Source organism: Hakea prostrata, chromosome 5 (assembly GCF_041222555.1).
Source record: "Hakea prostrata isolate BN-2017 chromosome 5, UWA_Hpros_2, whole genome shotgun sequence".
NCBI lineage: Eukaryota > Viridiplantae > Streptophyta > Magnoliopsida > Proteales > Proteaceae > Hakea > Hakea prostrata.
Window position 1 is genome coordinate 57,288,311 of NC_142604.1, and position 17,877 is coordinate 57,306,187.

The window sequence follows — 17,877 nt, forward strand, 5'->3', positions numbered from 1 at the left end:
TCATCATCTAGATCAGAAAGAGTGAGCGAGTTAAAAAAGGTGTAGTCTCAAAGAAAGACATACACAATGACAAAATATCTCAAAATGAGTAACAACGATATCCTTTTTTTTTTTTTTCTTTTTCTTTTTGTATGATAATATCCAACAAAAGGATATTTAGGGACCTAGGATCTAATTTACATGACCCAGACGTTGATCACAAATAACACAAATACATCGAAAAGCCTGATGAGGCAATACAAAAAGAGGATGAAAGGGAAATAACAGAGTAGGAAATATGGCTTTTCAAGATAAGAGGAAGGCATACAGTTGATGGGTAACACGATTTAACACTATGTTGGCCCAGAAGGTTTTGGATACTTGCATTTCAAATAACAAAGAGCAAGTAACCTTGATGTAACCGAGATTGGCACTGAAAGGGCGAGGCAGAAATTGGGCCCAAATCAGGCCCCAAGTGGCAGCCCTATAGGGTGGACAAAACCTGTAGGGGGCAAAAGGGTAATTTACCCACTCCTCTGGAGCTCCAAATGGCTCAGGAAGATCCAGAATATTTTTAGGAGCCAATATCTACTTTTTGTTTTTTATTTCAGTAAGTGTTTGGAGTCCTGGTCTGATTAGAGTCCAGGTTGGAAGCTTATTTTCAAGTTAGATTCCTTCTTAAAATAGGTAGCTTTGATTCAGTCACATTTGTTTGTTTGAGAACTCTTTAAAACTGGAGTCCTTTTCTAGTTAAGTCCAACTGTAATAGGAAATCCTATCCTAAATAGAATTCTCTTGTTAAGTCCAAGTAAATTACTTAAAACTTTCCTAGTATGATTTCCTTCAGCTGTAAGGCTATAAATAGAGCCACCCCCTTGTAACCAAAACAGCTTGGAATGAATAAAGAATAGAACTGAAGACTTGAATGGAGTCATGGGTTCCCAAGGAGGGAAGCCCACGGCTGATATTGTTCATTGTTTTCTGCAATTTCAAGTTCTTCAGCCATAGTCTCTTCTACAAGCAATCACAAAGAGGGATTCAAAAGCCTGTGGCACCTTAATCAGTGATCCTCTCAACAATTCTGCAAGCCTCTTCAACAGGCATCCAGTAAACCCCCAACACCCCCCCCCCCTTCATAAAAAAGAAAAAAGAAAGAAAAAGAAAAGAGAAAAGGAAAAAGAATCTCCTATCCCTTTTCCATCTCTCCCAATCTTCTTTTCCACCTTGCCACACCATAGGAGACCTCCCCTCACCTGAAATTCTGCAGCACCCTATTTCCCCCTCCCAATCTCCTTGTGTTGCTTTTGAAATATTATTCGTCCTATAGGTGTTCTCTCTTGGATATTGGTATGAAATTCTTATCTAGGTCACATGCAAGAGTACAGTGACAGTGAAAAAACAATAGTTTGATCATTTTCTATCAGTATTGATGGGCACCTGCATTTTAACAATATTCATATTCTCTACAGGTGGAGGAGGTCAAGGCGGCAGTAGTATCGGAACAGCAAGCTATTTGGAAGGTTTCAGCCCTGTCAAGTCTCTTGGATCTACTTCATCAACCTACATTCTAATCCCTTCGCCCAGTATGCGCTTCCTCTCTCCAATGCCTTTACAACTTCCAACGTGCCTCACCTCCGAATCCCCACCTCTGGCCCATCTGTTACATAGTAAAGGCTCAGCTATTCCACTGTGCACTGGATTTGTGGTTTCAAAAGCAGTACCCTCTATCAGGAAGGATTCCAGGAGTAGCTCAAAGGACGAATGGCCTTCGGTCCTATCAGTTAGTCTTGTTGACTACTATGGTAGTAACAACATCATTCGAGAGAAGATTTCTAGGGGATGCATAAAGCAAGGAAGAAATTTAAGCTCTGAAGGAAGAGACATCGAGATTGAGACTCATTCAGTTCTTGAGTCTGTTGCATCAGAGCTTCAAGCTCTGTCTTGGATGACAGCGAGCCCAGCATTTTTGGACAGGCGAACTGCATTGCCTTTTCACTGTGACATGCTTTTGAGGCTGAGGAGGCTGCTTCATTTTGCTGATAGGGAGCTTTCTCAGCAAAGTGAAAAGTCAGACTAATGTGGCTAGGCAGGCTAGAATGGTTCACTTGGAATGACTATTCTTTACTCTGTTAACTTGGTTTACACCTTGGACTAACCAGCAATGAAGTTGAAGACCCAGTGTAGTGCATGCAGGATTGTGTACACACTGCCAATGTTGTAGTTCTGTACCATGAATGTAACATGTGTATATGCAATTTAAAATCCTTCCTTTGAAGGGCATGAGCAAGCATGTGTGTGTATGGGTTATTTGGTGAAAGAGAGGGAAAAGAGAGAGAAGGGTTTTTTTTTTGGGGGGGGGGGGGGGGGGGGGGGTGTTGGTCGGTCACATGTGGTAACTGGTGTAGCATATTGCAGGTGACTGTTAAATAGGTCTTGAACTCTTGATCATTGGCCCAAAAATGAAAACCTAAACCTAATAGGAATTGGTCACAGCCATCCAATCTTGTTTTGCAGCAATAACTGCCTATTGCATTGGTGGTTCTAATCTTAAGCTCTATCTTGTGATGGTGTTTAGTTGGGGTGGGGATTAATCAGATCTCTTAGGTGCTTGTGCTTTGCAGCAGCAGTGTATTGCATTGCTTGGAGAGCAACGGTCATGTTCTCCACATCTAAGTAGTTTGAGGCTTAACATTCAATTTTTTGAAGTTTTTTTTTCTGGGGGGGATAAAATTATGTAGAAAGTTCGTTTGGTTCTGATCGGATCCGATATGTCGACCATGATTTGCATATCAGGAGTGCTTTTATTTGGCCAAGGAAGAATATGGTTGATAATAATAGAGCATGGGGATATTTTAGTAATATTATACATATTAAATAATTTGAGGAATATTTCAATTTTTTTTATTTGAAATTTGAAAAAAAAATAATGGTTGGAGACTGTTAATTGCTATGAAACGTAAACGTAATTTATTGTAAAAAATTCTAATAATAATATAAATTATGGTTTTATCTCTGTGTGAAAACTGAAAACTACACTTAATTATTTTTCCCCGTAAGAGAACTCACCAGAACAAAAATTCAGCTTTCTAAGGGTTTTCCATAGAAACAAGGAAAGCTTAAAAGCAGAGGAATAAAACAGTCTCTGCTGCTGGACACCCCAATTCTACTGCTGCTCCGAGGAGTAGAAAGTAACGACCCCGATTTCTGAGGAATTTTGGCTGAGAGGTGCTCAAGTTCTTGGGGTCGCAGAGAAATGCTGAAGGAACAATACCAACTCCTGCAGAACCTACGGCTCCAAGCTTTGTCATGGCAGTTATGTGAAGATTATCAGTTTTGGGTTTGATTCTAGAATTGAGATCTAACATTTTTTATCACCTAAAGATTAGATGGAAGTTGATCAGGAAATGGACCATCCATTTTGTCAGGATGAATGACACGTGTCTATCAGTCACATCAAAGGTTGAGGTAAGATTTTGAAGATAGAAAATTTTTAATTTTAATTAATTTTAATCTTTGGATGTGATTGATGGACAAATGTCATTCATCCAGAGGTTGTCAGAAATGGACCTAATAAACTTCGAAGATTAGATACCCCATTTTATAACGTTGTTTCACACTGTAATCCTACGGTGTTAGCCCTTAATGGGCTGCTCAATTCATTGGATAGGGCTTGTGGCAGTTTATCTGTGATTATAAATGCATATATTTCTAGGACTAAATTTTTTTTTTAAGGGGATTTAAACCTAGCACATAGGGCTGCCAAACAACTTGGAAGTGAGCTTGGGCCCATTAGATCACCGGAGGTGGTGGGTCCGAGTCTGTTAAATATGATTTTGTTAATAGATTTGGAGATCAATATGCAGATTTCTTGTTAAAGGAGTGTTGAAATTTTCTCTTTCAATGAGAGTTTGGTGACAGTCCTAACTGCCTTTTCTTGTACTCATCCTATGTCTAAGTATGGATCCCTAGAGAGCTTGACCAAAAAAAAATTCCCTTCAGAGTTTAATGTAAGTTCATGTTCGACTTAAAGAGAAGAAAAAAAAATCCATCTTTTGTGAAATTCCATTATGCTTAGAAGGCTGATTTAGTAATTATATATATATATATATATATATATATATATATATATATATATATATATATATATATATTTTAAATTTTATTTATTTATTTATTTTCATGGTGACAAGTCATGCTGCAAAAGCCAGCTCATACAATACAAAGATATCTACCATTCCCATGTCTAATATGCATAAGTTCCCTTGAAATATGGTTCCCACTAGGAAAGACAACCCCATTTCAAATATGCTGGATGAATGCTCTTTGTTGGATCTTGGATCAAATGGGCAATCTTTTACTTGAACAAACCGTAGAAGGGGAGATGCTTGGATATGTGTGAAACTCGACCATGCCTTTGCCAATCTTGAGTGGCATAATAAATTTTTGGATGCAACAGTTGCTGCCAAACCTAATCATAACCTAGAACCTGGTCTCCGCTGGCTAACTCTTCGGTCAAGATCAACTCTGATTTTTCCTTATCTGCTGAAGAGAAGACCGCTGGCTTGGGTTTCATGATGCGAGAGTCTAAAGGTGTTTGCCTCTTTGCGACGACAATTCCAGCTTCGTTTTCCTCTATTCTTGTCGGAGTGGCGATGGCCCTAAAGGAAGCATGCTTTTGGGTGAGCGATGAAGGTTTGAAGAATGTGCTGTTCGAATGTGACTCTAAAGCTTTAGTTCGCTTCTTTGAGGATCCTTTCCTCCCGATGGATCTGGATGCTCTTCGTGCGGTTGAGGACATCCGTCTCTTGCTTTCTTTTGAACCAATTTGGTCGGTTCACTTTGTTTCTAGATGGGCTAACTCTGTAGCCGATTGTCTAGCTAAGAAGGCCCAGTCCGTTGCAAGTAGGACTGTATGGCCTATTTCCGCTCCTTGGCTTCTTGATGTCTGTACTCAGGATGTCTTGGCTTTTTCTTGCCAATCTTCTAATTGAAAATCAGTTTACCAAAAAAAAAAAGAACCTAATCATAACATTTTTTTTTTTTTTGATACAGGACAATAGAAATAAATGAGAGAAGCCTTTTCGGTTCGAAAGAATGTCGTTGTGACACTCCAGTTGTAAAGATGGATTTCGAAGGCTTGAAGTTGCTAGGGAGGTTGGTTGGCTGCAGGAATTATTAACAGAAAAATGGAGAACTGCACGCAGAATTTAAAGATATGGAACAAAAAAGAGTTTAGGCAAGTGCACGTGAAGATTAGAACTTTGAAATTAAACCTAGAAGCAATACAATGTCAACCAAACTCAGAGGAGCACCAACTAATTGAAGAGAAGCTTATCCGATGTCTAGAGGAGAAGCTTGAGAGAGAGAGATAAAGAAATATGGCATCAAAAGTCACGCTTGAATTGAATCTGAAGTGGTGATCGCAACTCAATTTTTTTCTTTCATATCACTACTATTCAATGAAGGCATCGAAATAAAATCTCCCAATTGAAAAATGAGAATGGAGAATGGGTGAAAGAAGAAGATGAGGCGAGTAAATTATTGTTGGGTCATTTTAATCATGTGGTACAATCTCAAGGTGTTGATCAGATTGCAATGAATCAAGCTTTGGGCTGCATAAAGAATAGGGTCTCAGAGGAAACAAATATGGGTATGTGTGCAATACCTACCGTGGAGGAAATGAGCAACGTAGCGTCTTGTATTGGCCCTCCTAAAGCTCCTAGACAAGAGGAGGGGTTTCGCCAATTTTCTTTAAAAAAAATGTTGGGAAAGCACTAAGGAAGAGATGTATGCAACAGTCAAGGAATTTTTTGTGAATGGAAAGATGGATCCAAAACTTAACAGAATTTACATATGCTTGATTCCTAAGGTGGCATCCCCGAAATTGGTGATCAAGGTTATTAGCAAAATTACGTTGGAAAGGATAAAGTCACTACGTGGAGGTATCATATCTCACTCAGAATCTACTTTTGTTCCCGATAGGATCATCTTAGATAATGTATTTATTGCACATGAAGTATTTCATTATTTAAAACATCAGACCAAAGGAAAAAAGAATTGCTAGCTCTCAAACTTGATATGAGAAAAACATATGATCGCATGAAATGCTGTTTTATAAAAGCTACCCTAGAGAAATTGGGGTTTTGTAACAAGTGGGTTCAAATGATAATGAAAACTGTTACTTCTGTGTCGTGCACCCTACTCTTAAATAGTGTGGAGAAAGGGTCATTTTCCCCATCTTGAGGCATCCGCCATGGAGACCCCTTATCCTTCCTTTTTATTTTTTGCTCACAGGTCTTTATTGCCATCATTGAGGAAGCATAGGTGAATAAATTGTTAGGGTATTAGTGTGAGAAACCAAACTCCCAGGATATCTCACTTGCTCTTTGCAAATGATTGTCTTCTCTTCTCAGAAATAAAGTTACAAGAGGTCACAAATTAAAGAATTGCTTGGACATATATTGTAAAGCTAGTGGTCAAGAGGTGAACTTAAAGTAATCCACTCCCACTTTCAACCTAATATTTGTCATAGATTTAAGAGGTGGTTCTCCAAACTATTGAAGGTTCCATATAACGCTAGCCCATCTAAATATCTCAGGTTACAATGGGTATAAAAATCTCCAAATTCGAGGTGTTTAAAGAGGTTGGGGAGAAGGTTTGCAAAAAGTTGAGTGGTTGGAAGAGAAAAATGTTGTCAAATGCAGGAAATGAAGTCATCATCAAATTTGTAGCATCCTGGATGGAAAATTATGTGGCCTCACACTTTTCTCTCCCGAAATCAACACATGACTCAATTAGGAAGGGCATCTTAAAATTTTATTGGGAAGTTAGAACAAAATACATTGGGTGTCATGGACCAAGTTATGTCTATCACACCCCACCCAGCTGGATCCGAACTCATCCAAATACCTGTGGAGGTGATAACTCTAAATGATCAAGTTCATAGACAATCTATAACAACATAATACAACATGGCATAATCCAAGAGCGAAAAAGGGAATAAAGTATCAAATGTTATTATAGTCATCATTAATTTGTAATTAAAGTTAGTTAAAGCAAAATCAAAGTTTAAAGAAATAATTGTTCAATAGTGGAAGTCTATAATGTTATCGAGGAAAAGTCAAGAATGTAAGTAGTGCCCCTGCCTAACAAATAGTAAAGAAAATAGCTAACAATAACTAAGGCAACTACATTCTCCCATGTTATCTCCACAATCTCAAAAGGGTTGGATTGCATAAGCACAGTCTGATCATGGGCACAATTCTCTATGTATCTTTGTATCCACTCCTGTTCGTCCCTCGAAGGACTCTATCGGCGGCAAACCCTCCAGGTAAAAGGAATCCTCATAACATGCAGTAGAATCTAAAAGGAAATACACATAAAGAACCCTGCCTAACAAATAAGTAAAGAACATAGTTAATGGCAACTAAGGCGACTACATTCTTCCACGTTATCTCCATAGTCACAGAAGGGCTGGACTCCGTAGGCACAGTCTGAGCATAGGCATGATTCTTTATGTATCTCTATAAACTCTCCTGTCGATTCCTCAAAGGACTCTGTTAGAGGAGGACAAGTAAACAGAGTCCTTATAACCTACAGTAGAATCTAAAAGGAAATACATATAAAGGAATGAGTTTCATAGAACTCAGTAAGGTCAACATAATCACACATCGCGTAATATTCACACACATTTATATATATAATAAAGTTATAATGAAATAATGTATGATGATGATGATGATGATGATGATGATGATGATGCAAATAACATCCTAGACTCTAACGAATGTAGTTTTTATGGTAGACATACAATAAGTTACAACACCAACCTCCTCTGAACAACCTCGTCACTCTCTCTCATGGCATTCAAACACATCTTTTGGGTTCTCCGCGGTAATTGGGTCAAGTCACATCATACTATGGCTGAGGTTAGGTCACCACTCTCTCACCAACCATTGGTCTGAGAACTGATGTATATTAGGGATAAACCTAGCCCAAATGCAAAGTCAGCTACGACATGTGATCTTGACATCTTCTCTCATGCCTAATGCTCTTTTGATCCGAGTATCCTTCTCACCTAGGAATGTTATTCTTCACGCCACTCAAGCTGTCTTTCAGTATGTCATCCCTTAATCCTATGGTCATCCACATATATTGGGGCGGATGTCTCTCATGTCTCCTCACGACACTTAAGACGTCTTTTGGATGCCCCATGACCCTAAGATATGCAACTCGATGACTACATGATAACAGTGGGCCTACATGATGCTCACAGGACCCAGCCATTGTCATCACATGTCACTCAGTTTCAATACTCCTGTCGAAAGGGTAGTAGCACTCAATCGGGTTCACTAGCTAAACACACCTAGACACATACCAACCATGCATTTAGTGGGTCTATGTGAGTATAAAGGCACCAAGGGTAATGGGTGAACCCACAACCCCGGGTTAGTATATGTATATATGTAGGTAGACCAAATTCCTATACATCATGTTTACAATATCATTTGAATAAATTGAAATAGTAACATGAATATAGATTCAATGAATAATAATATAAACATAACATCGAATTACCTTTCATCCGTGCAAAGTCTTACGCAATTTCATAAGAAAATAATTGACATCTATAATAATGAGAAGCAACATCAAACTAAATGCATAATGTAAGATAATGTCTCCCTCACTTTTTTTTTTTTTTGATAGAAGAAAATATATATTAAGAAAATATGCTACTGAAAGCAATTACAGATATTAGTTATAGTATTGTTACAGTCATCCCTTTGGTTTGCTGCTAGATTAGCATATTGCTCAATATACACCTGGAGCACTGAATTTGGGAAAGTGTTGTATTACACTGTCTTTGTAATCTCCGCTAGTTCCATAAGGATAGTTACTTTCCCAAGGGGCCATTTTTGTTTTGCGGGCCATGGTAGTAGGCCAGCAATTTGTGAGTCATTTGTCCATATTTCTTCTATCCTCAAGCCGCTTGTATTTGTTTTTCCCATCCTGAATTGAAGTCCACAAAGCGTTGCTTCCAAAACACTTTTAGCTTTCCCTTTTCCGAAATTGACAGGCAGTATGTGTCCATCTTTGCATAATCCAATGCTCCAGCCGGCTGCTCCTACTCACTGGTCAAAAGCCCCTGCACAAATTAAAACACCTTTATTATATTTTGGTAGAACTTTGCACCAGTTTCCTTCTTCCTCATAACTATGCCCATGATTTGCCAAATTAAAAAGATTTTGAAAATTTAAAGTTGCTTCCTCCCTTCGGAGTTTGATGAGCACATTTATGTGTGAAATCTTAGGGCATAAAGCATGCATTTTATACACTTAGAGTGGAGTTATCTTGGGTTTTATGTTGTTTTTGCAGATTTTAGGACTTTTCAAGATTTAAGCAAATATTTGGAGTTTTGGGCTTGAATCATGCTATTTTACACGTCAAGAAGTTCATTCAAATTCTCAAATGCGAAAATGGGCCTGATCTGGAGCATGATGGGCTAGAGATGTGTGATTATGGGCCAACTCCGAAATATTGAAGAGATAAAGAAGGCAAATCTGATCTACGGCTGAGATTTTAAATCAAATCTACAGAGATATTATTGAGAGAGTCCAATGGAAAAGAGTCCTTACATACCTCAATATCTTATCTCCTATCTTGGATTTAATTAAAGAAAGAAAAAGAGGAAAAAGAATATTATTCAGAAAGAAAAAGAGGAAAAATTCCGTTTTTGAATGCCTCTGTCCAGTTTCGATCAAACCCTTCATCGAACGGTCATCCGATGTCCGATCGTGCTGATTTTTGGAGGAGAGCTTCACGACTACTTAAACTTCAAATCCAACGGTGGAATTATGCATCTGATCTCTCTATGTTAGCGCGATTACTACGTCAAAACCCTAATTGGCTGAGTCAGATAGAAACCCTGAGTTTTATTCAAATTCAGCTGTGCTTCATATCTCATGTAAACTCTATAAAAGGAGATCATATTCCATCAAAGGAGAACATGTTCTAGAGCTTAGTAGTAGCATTCTTTCTTCTCTCTTCAGTTTATTTAGGCTTTCTCTAAGTTTTCTTTGCTTGCAGTTGTGAGATTTTAAATTTCTAGATTCAATGTTTAGATTTAATTTTTATGTCATGCAATTCAAGTTCAAATTTCAAGTTCAAGTTTAGATTTTAAATTTCTAGATTCAATGTTTAGATTTAATTTTTATGTCATGCAATTCAAGTTCAAATTTCAAGTTCAAGTTTCAAGTTTTTAGATTCGTTTTTCTCTGGGTCTAGCAATTGCAGATTTAGATCATTCTAGATCTAGATCTGGTTGTTAGGGTTGGTTGAGATTCGAATCATTTGTTCAATTCGCAAGTAAGTAATTTTTTTTATTAATCTTCTCTTCTCCCTCCATTCCCGCTTCTATCTACCCCTCCATATTCTTAATTTAAGATTTACTTTCAACATTATTTATTGTTCTCCCTTCCCCTGGATCCTTGATCAGAGATACCTACAGTCGTGTCTCTCTTTGGTTAAGGCTTCATTTTCCTTTTATTGCTTTGTTTATTGCTTTGTTATTTACTTTCTATTATTTACTTTCTGCCTATTCATTCATCATCTCGGACCACATAACCGGAGCAAGCCTACAGTCGTGCCTCTGCTTCTGGTGACGGGTGGTGTTGCATCTGCATTTTAGCTATTTTCTTTTCTTTTTATTGCTTTGATTATTGCTTTGTTATTTACTTTCTGTCTATTCATTCATTATCTCGGACCACATAACCGGAGCAAGCCTATAGTCGTGCCTCTGCTTCTGGTGACGGGTGGTGTTGCATCTGCATTTTAGCTATTTCCTTTTCCTTTTATTGCTTTGTTTATTTATTTGTTTATTGCTTTGTTTATTGCTTTGTTATTGTTCGCATTTTTTTTCCTGTCTTTTATTTATGCATTGATTGTGTTTAATTTATTTTCGTTTCAATTCGATTGCATTAGACATATAGATTAGGATCATTTAGTTTAGTTAATTAGTTAACAAAAATTGAATCATTCCACTCTCGCATTACTATTAAGAAGTTCAATTCTAAGTGGCATATCTCCCTGAGATCGACCCGTTAGCTACACGATACCGTGCGCTTGCGGTTACTTTTAAAATTCATAGACAGAGTTTTAACGCCTTGATCCAGTACTCGATGCTCCCCAATACCGTGTGGGGATTGGGTCTTTTGTTTGTGAATACCATTGTCTCCCTCACTTATAAACAATAATAATAAACTCTAATTTCCAATAATTCCCAAATTGAGAGTGCGAATGACCAAAACCCTAGAAATATGTAGATCAAATTAGGTATTAATCGGGAATTGACCGGGCATCAAATGAGATACAACATACACCCAGATTAGGGGGTGGCAGCATAAGCTTGCCAGAGCCGGTTGATCGCCCCTCCAGCGCTGTGACCAATAATGCTTGATTTTGAACTCCACTCAAAATCCATTCACTTAGGGGTTTTTGGGATTTCATTGGAACACTAGTATTGTCCGTAAAACACATTTCAATCATCCCAATTAGTTCCAAATAAATAAAAAACCCCAAATTTTCTATCATAGAGTTGTTTGTGAGCATCTTAGAGAGGTTCAATTGGTCTCAAATGGATGAAATGAGACCAATAAACACTCAAAGAAGTTGGAAAACACAAAGGGGACTTAAGCGAGCATTCAAATCTGATCAACTACTTCAACCACCACCATTAATGCAATTTCTCAATATAAATGCTTCAAAAGAAATGTTGCAAAGAGGGTTTTAAGGGTTTTTCTACATCAACATGCGATTTCTCCTTGTATTTAGCGCTTCGGCACGACCAAAAGAGCGAGAATCCTTCAAATCTTTAAGCTCTCTTTCTCTCTCACGTTCTCAACCTCCCTCTAGCATAAACAAATCATTTATGAGGAGAGAACCATAAAATAGGGTTTTAAGAGCAAAATTTTGAAAATACCCCAATTTTGGGTAGGGGCGGTCGATCAAACCGTGCAACCGGCCCAATCGACTAGCCCCCTATCTTCTTCAGACGAAGGCCGATTTTGACTGGCTTCAGAGAGTAGAACCCTCTAAACATTTTCCAATCAATGGCATAATTTACCTTTCCTCTTGAGTCCTCATGCATTGATTTTCGTGCATGCCAAAAAAAAAATTGCCTTCCGAACTGACTTTCTCTCTCCTATTGAACTTCATTAGTGTCGCTGGGTCTTCTTTTTGTTTTTCCAACTCCATAGGTTTGATTTTTGAACTTTCAAGCTTAACTCGAATGGTTCGGAGTTGGCTTCTACTCGAACTCCGGTTTCAAGGACCTAAAACGATGGGTTATCGGGTTAGGATTTTAGGGGATTTCATAATTTCGGTCGAAGGAAAATAGTGACATTGGTTTTCACAATCCAATTCTTCAAAAGAGAGCACTTCTTGCAAAGGTGACATTAAGAGGTTGAACTCGCAGGGCTCTCATTTTAATGAGTGAAGTAGAGTGACCCATACCTAGTCCTTGGGCTCTAAAGGTCCTCTCTCCCAAGCAAAAAGGAACCCAACTACCTTTTTTGATTGAAAAAAGAAAACAAAACAAGTAAGAAAAAACACACACACACAAGGTATTTGCCTTTGAGGGAGTATAGTACAGTCAATTAACATTTGGCATATAAAATAAAACCATAAAGTAATTTTAAGAAAGTAAAGGAGGATGGTCAAATGGAAAAGCAATCTGGGAGTAATATATATTACCACAGAGGGTGCTTTCATTGGAAATTACTTCTGCCATGTGCATATGCCGTCAAACAAAATTTTGAACCATTAGATCCAAAATTTTGATCGAGATTTTGATCTCAATCATTGAGATTGAAATCGAAATATCAACAAGATTCCAATCCCACAAATCAAAATGTACCACTTGATTGTCCTGCGCAGGACTGAAGCACGACCCGCCCTAATCCTTCACGTATAGGGTTTCCTCGGGTTCTCTTCTCGCCTCTTGTATTCGATTATATAAAGGGCTCCTCCCCTTCCATTCTCGTCCACGAAGCAGGATAGAGTTCTAGGGTTTCTCGTAACTTGAATCGTGACTTCCATTCCATAAAGGTAACTTGTCCTTGCTTCTTCATTTTGGTATTTCGATACGCTTAGGCTTTCTATATTTGATCTGTTTTCTTCAAATTGTGTTTTTCTTTGCATATAAACTGGTCGATCTACTCAATCAATTATTATTTTTATAGATTTCGCTCTTGTTTGAGTCTCCGTAATCTTCTTGTTCCGATTTTAATTACTTTTACCTGATCGGAGCTTGTATTCTAGGCTTTTATCGTTGAATTCATGAACTTTTAGTAGCAACTGCTTGTTTCAATATGGAAGTAGTCTTGATGTTATTTTGGTTGACCGTTTCTGTTATTCTTGTTGACCGTTTCTGTTTAGAACCAGATCTGATAAATTTTTTGATTGTACCATCTGTGTTTTAGTTTATTCTATTTTGCACAGATTAATTGAATTTTTATGTGTAAATAATTTTCGAATGCATCAAAAGATTGGTTATGGCATCCGTGATTTAGATAGGACGGGTCTTAATGGAACCCTATTTGTATTGTCTGGATATTTAGGTTTTTGTGTCAAATTTATAGAATCAAATTAAAGAATGCTGGTTCTAGCTTCCTATGGACACGAATTGATTCCTCGATTGCTGTGTGTGAGGTTTTCTGATGGTGCCGGTTCTAGGGTTGGTCTTGTTATTGATTATAAGTCCCTTACAATAGATCCGATGTATTTGATTCTTGAAAGCTTCTGCAAGTAGGAATATTTGGATGATACTTTTAGGGCACTTCCTCTCAACTCGATTTGTTGTTGCAACTAGAAGCCATGGGAAACTGATGGATTCCATGATTAGTTGGAGATTGTAGGGTTTATTCTTAGTACTTTCTAGGCTTGAACTTGCATTTTGATGTTCTTTTATGGTCAGTATGACCTGATCTTGGTGAAATAAATCTGGCAAATGATTTCAAATTCAGATGGTGATTTTTTCTTCAATACTTTTGTTTAGTCCTGGTCACTGTTCATGTAGACCCTTTCTGTTAGGTTGTTGACGTGATGTTATGATGGGCTTGATCAACTAATTAATATCTTCACACGTTTCTATTGGATTTTAATTTCAATTAATTAATATCTTCACACGTTTCTATTGGATTTAATATCCCTCAGATTAAATAAAAGCTTCAATGTTGGCTTTGTGTTCATTTAAAAAAATGTTAGCTTTGTGGAAAAAATATGCCCCAGCAGAAGTTTTGGGCATGTGGTCTAATTTTGGGTGCTATAAGTTTATTTAGATTATGAAAGGAACCCCATTTTTTTTTCCTTGACATCTGAATTTGGTTGTACACAATAAAGAATTCAGTTATCTCCTCTTTCTAATTATATTTTCAAGTGGGCCTTGTAGTTCAAAGTTACTTGTAAATTTTCCCCCTTTAACTTGTCAACAATCATTTTTCCACACCCCCTAGTGGTGACTAGATATATCTGCAATTTTGTCAAAATCTTCAGTTGGAGATTGTAGAAGGCAGTCCCAATGTTAGGTAGAATGGGGAGTAGGGGATGATACAATAAATTTTATTGCATGCTTACCTTGACCTAAAAGTGATAATGTTTGCTTTCCTTCCTTTCCATTAAAGAAACAAACCATGGTGTTGGGCTATTTGGCATGTAGCCTTAAATAAAAGGAATGCCCTCCCACCCCCCACAAAAAAAAATAAGGGAGAAGGCTAGGTGCTTCTCTGTCCCCCTCTCTCCCACCTAGCATTCATTTTGTGTTTCATTTTGGCTGGAGTTTTTGTAGGTTACGAAAGAGCTGGAATTGTATGCCGACACCAAAAAAAATGAAAAAGATTGAATTTGCTTCCTTTTTTTACTAGCATTTGGATTGATTATATATTATATATTATAACCTAGAAAATGGTTTATTTATCTTCTTTTCCTAGTTGTACAGTTTAAGTGGGATTTAATGCTTTTATATTTCAATGTTGGTTTGCTTTTTTTATTTGTCTACTTGTGGATTTGCAACATACCATAGTGTTAGGCACTTTGTCTTAGAAGCTGAAATTTGTTTTTACTCAAGGCATGTAGGATGCATTTGAGGTTGACTGTATTTGCTTTTTCTTTAGAATAATGGAAATAGATTTTATGTTTGGACCGAGATATTGGCATGTGGTGTTAAGTGACTGATTGTTTTGTTTTTGATTTACTGAGCTGGCCTCTGAAACTTTTGGTAAACTTTGCAGTTTGCTTTATTATATTTGCATTCGCCAAAGTGGAGGGTGTGAAGTTTGAACGTTCTTTTATGTCTGAACAAGCCTCTCTCTATTTGGGATTGGTCGGGCTTCTTGGAGAGTACAGTCCTACGTCAAGGAAAAAGATCAGAAACTGCATGCATCTCGGGCCATTTCGGGATTTATCTTATTGTCAGGGTTGCAATTTTATGCAGCCTTCCTCATTGTCAGGGTTGTATAGCATTGAAGAAAGAAGTGCTTTGTTAAAAAACAAGACTGCCGCAGTTCCAGTTATATATTACTCAAGCTTCTGTTCTCTCTAATTGTAGCATTTGTGTTCTGAGAAAAAGATGGCGCTGCAAAATATTGGTGCTTCAAACAGTGATGATGCATTCTACAGGTATAAGATGCCAAAAATGATTACCAAGATTGAAGGTCGAGGAAATGGTATCAAGACCAATATCGTCAACATGGTGGATATTGCCAAGGCTTTGGCAAGGCCTGCATCTTACACAACAAAACACTTCGGTTGTGAACTAGGAGCACAATCCAAATTTGATGAGAAAACTGGTGTTTCTTTGGTGAATGGGGCCCATGATACTGCAAAACTTGCTGGGCTTCTTGAGAATTTCATTAAGAAATATGTTCAGTGCTATGGTTGTGGGAATCCTGAGACAGAGATAGTTATTACTAAGACTCAGATGATAACTCTAAAATGTGCTGCTTGTGGTTATGTTTCTGATGTTGACATGAGGGACAAACTAACAACCTTCATACTTAAGAATCCCCCTGAATCAAAGAAGGGATCTAAGGAGAAGAAAGCAATGAGGAGGGCAGAGAAGGAGCGCCTCAAGGAGGGAGAGGCTGCTGATGAAGAGATGAAGAAGCTTAAGAAAGATGTGAAGAAAAAGCCAGCTTCAAAGGATGCACCCTCCAAGGGAGTCTCAGCCAAAAAGAAGACCAATACATCTGATGAGGATCGATCTTCACCTACTCGCAGCATACCTGAAGAAAATGGAGGGTCTAATGATGAGGATGACAACGATGATGTGCAGTGGCAGACAGACACGTCTCTTGAGGCAGCTCGTCTGCGTATCCAGGAGCAGTTGAGTTCTGTGACAGCTGAGATGGTTATGCTCTCAACAACTGAGGAGAAGCCAAAAGCAAAGAAAACAGAAAGTGCAAGCAAGAATGGCAGGCCAGAAGTTGAAGCAGAAGGTGACCAGAAAGGAAATGAGAATGGATCTGCTACTGGTACCCATGAAGGGCTTGTTGAGGAGATTAAAATGCGTCTGAAGAAAGGATGCACTGCAAGCCAGCTGCAATCCACATTGGGATCCCTTTCTGGAACACCTCAAGAGATCATTAATGCTTTGTTTGAGGCCCTATTTGGGGGTATTGGGAAGGGATTTGGCAAAGAGGTGGCCAAGAAGAAGAATTACCTTGCTGCTGCCTCTGGTGAAGGATCACAAATGTTTCTACTGCGGGGATTTGAGGATTTTTGTGGCAAGTCAAGTCCTGAAGCTGTGAAGGAGGTGGCCTTGGCACTGAAAGCATTGTACGACAGCGATGTTCTGGAGGAAGAAACTATCGTGCGTTGGTATCAAGAGGGCTTGGCTGGAGGTACCTCAAAGTTGTCTATCTGGAAGAATGTGAAGCCTTTCATAGAGTGGCTCCAGAGCGCAGAATCCGAGTCTGAGGAGGAATGAATGGCGCTGAGTACCCTCTGCTGTTATCTTGTTTGTCTACTTCAGTTTCTGTTTTCCGTTGTCTTCTGGTTGGTGTGTTATCTTCGAAGTGTCGGTGTCCTTCAATGAGTTGCATTGGTATTTCTTCTTTTGAAGTGGTTATTAGATATTTGGACTGTTATGGCTACTACGACCCTCGGTGGTAGGGTAGGTAGTGTTATGCATGACGTTTGGTGAACGTTGTTGTGAGTGCAGCTCCTACTTGAAACGTGAATCATTATCATGGTATTCGTATGCATGTTTCTTTTATGGTTTGTATTTTGAAACGCTTAGCAGAAGGATTATAACTTTTTAATATTGTAATGGTTGTGTTTTTCTTACATATGGGCTTGGCCTGAATGATATGCCTACCTGATAATTATCAGGTCATTCGGAGGTGGTTCTACAGGTCCAAAGCCCTCAGGATCAAGGTTGTCCTCAATATTCCTCTCTGTTTGCGTGTTTTTTTCTTTCTCGTGTGTGGTTTCCGTGTCGTGTCGTGGGTGTGGTATTTAGAAGGAAATCCTTCTCGAGTAACGTGGTGGTTGTTGCTTCCTCTCAAGGATGAATGGGAATCATTGTAAGATCTAGGTGCAGCTCGTGTTACCTGGTGTGCTGAAGGATGTGTGCCTTCTGTTGAGCCAACTCTTCTCAAAACAAACATAAATGAAGCAGGGTGTATGAGCAACAAGAAAAAGCATGATCAGCTACAGGATGAGAATGGCGAGAAATGTCCACAAGCAGCTTTAGTCAACTGTAGCTTCTATTGAGCATTTATAATATTTTAGATTGTTTGAAGAGGAACTCGCGAGACTCCTAACTGTCAGCCATCATAACAGCCTATAAAAACCTGTAATTTTTGTTTGCGTTTGGGTATCTGTCATGTTTGAGATTCAACA

General features: G+C 38.4%; 2 protein-coding genes across 3 annotated transcripts in view; both read left to right on the forward strand.

Moving 5' to 3' along the window:
• Nucleotides 1–2,313, forward strand: part of GCT (RNA polymerase II transcription mediator) — a 68,217-nt gene extending 65,904 nt beyond the window's left edge. For both annotated transcript variants that reach the window (XM_089154806.1, XM_089154805.1), the window contains one exon: nt 1,449–2,313. In XM_089154806.1, coding sequence (XP_089010932.1) covers nt 1,449–2,056 — 608 coding nt within the window. In that variant the 3' untranslated portion in view covers nt 2,057–2,313. The remainder of the gene's footprint in view (nt 1–1,448) is intronic.
• Nucleotides 2,314–12,974: 10,661 nt separating this feature from the next.
• On the forward strand, nt 12,975–17,159 carry LOC149016729 (putative eukaryotic translation initiation factor 5-2). Its single transcript, XM_089154807.1, has 2 exons — nt 12,975–13,083; nt 15,264–17,159. Exon 2 carries the CDS (start codon nt 15,602–15,604, stop codon nt 16,958–16,960), a length of 1,359 nt encoding a protein of 452 aa, XP_089010933.1. The 5' UTR covers nt 12,975–13,083; nt 15,264–15,601; the 3' UTR covers nt 16,961–17,159.
• The last annotated feature ends 718 nt before the right edge of the window (nt 17,160–17,877 follow it).

Excerpts from the sequence above, each read along its gene's own strand:
- LOC149016729 (XM_089154807.1), top strand. The coding sequence starts at position 15,602 with ATGGCGCTGCAAAATATTGGTGCTTCAAACAGTGATGATGCATTCTAC.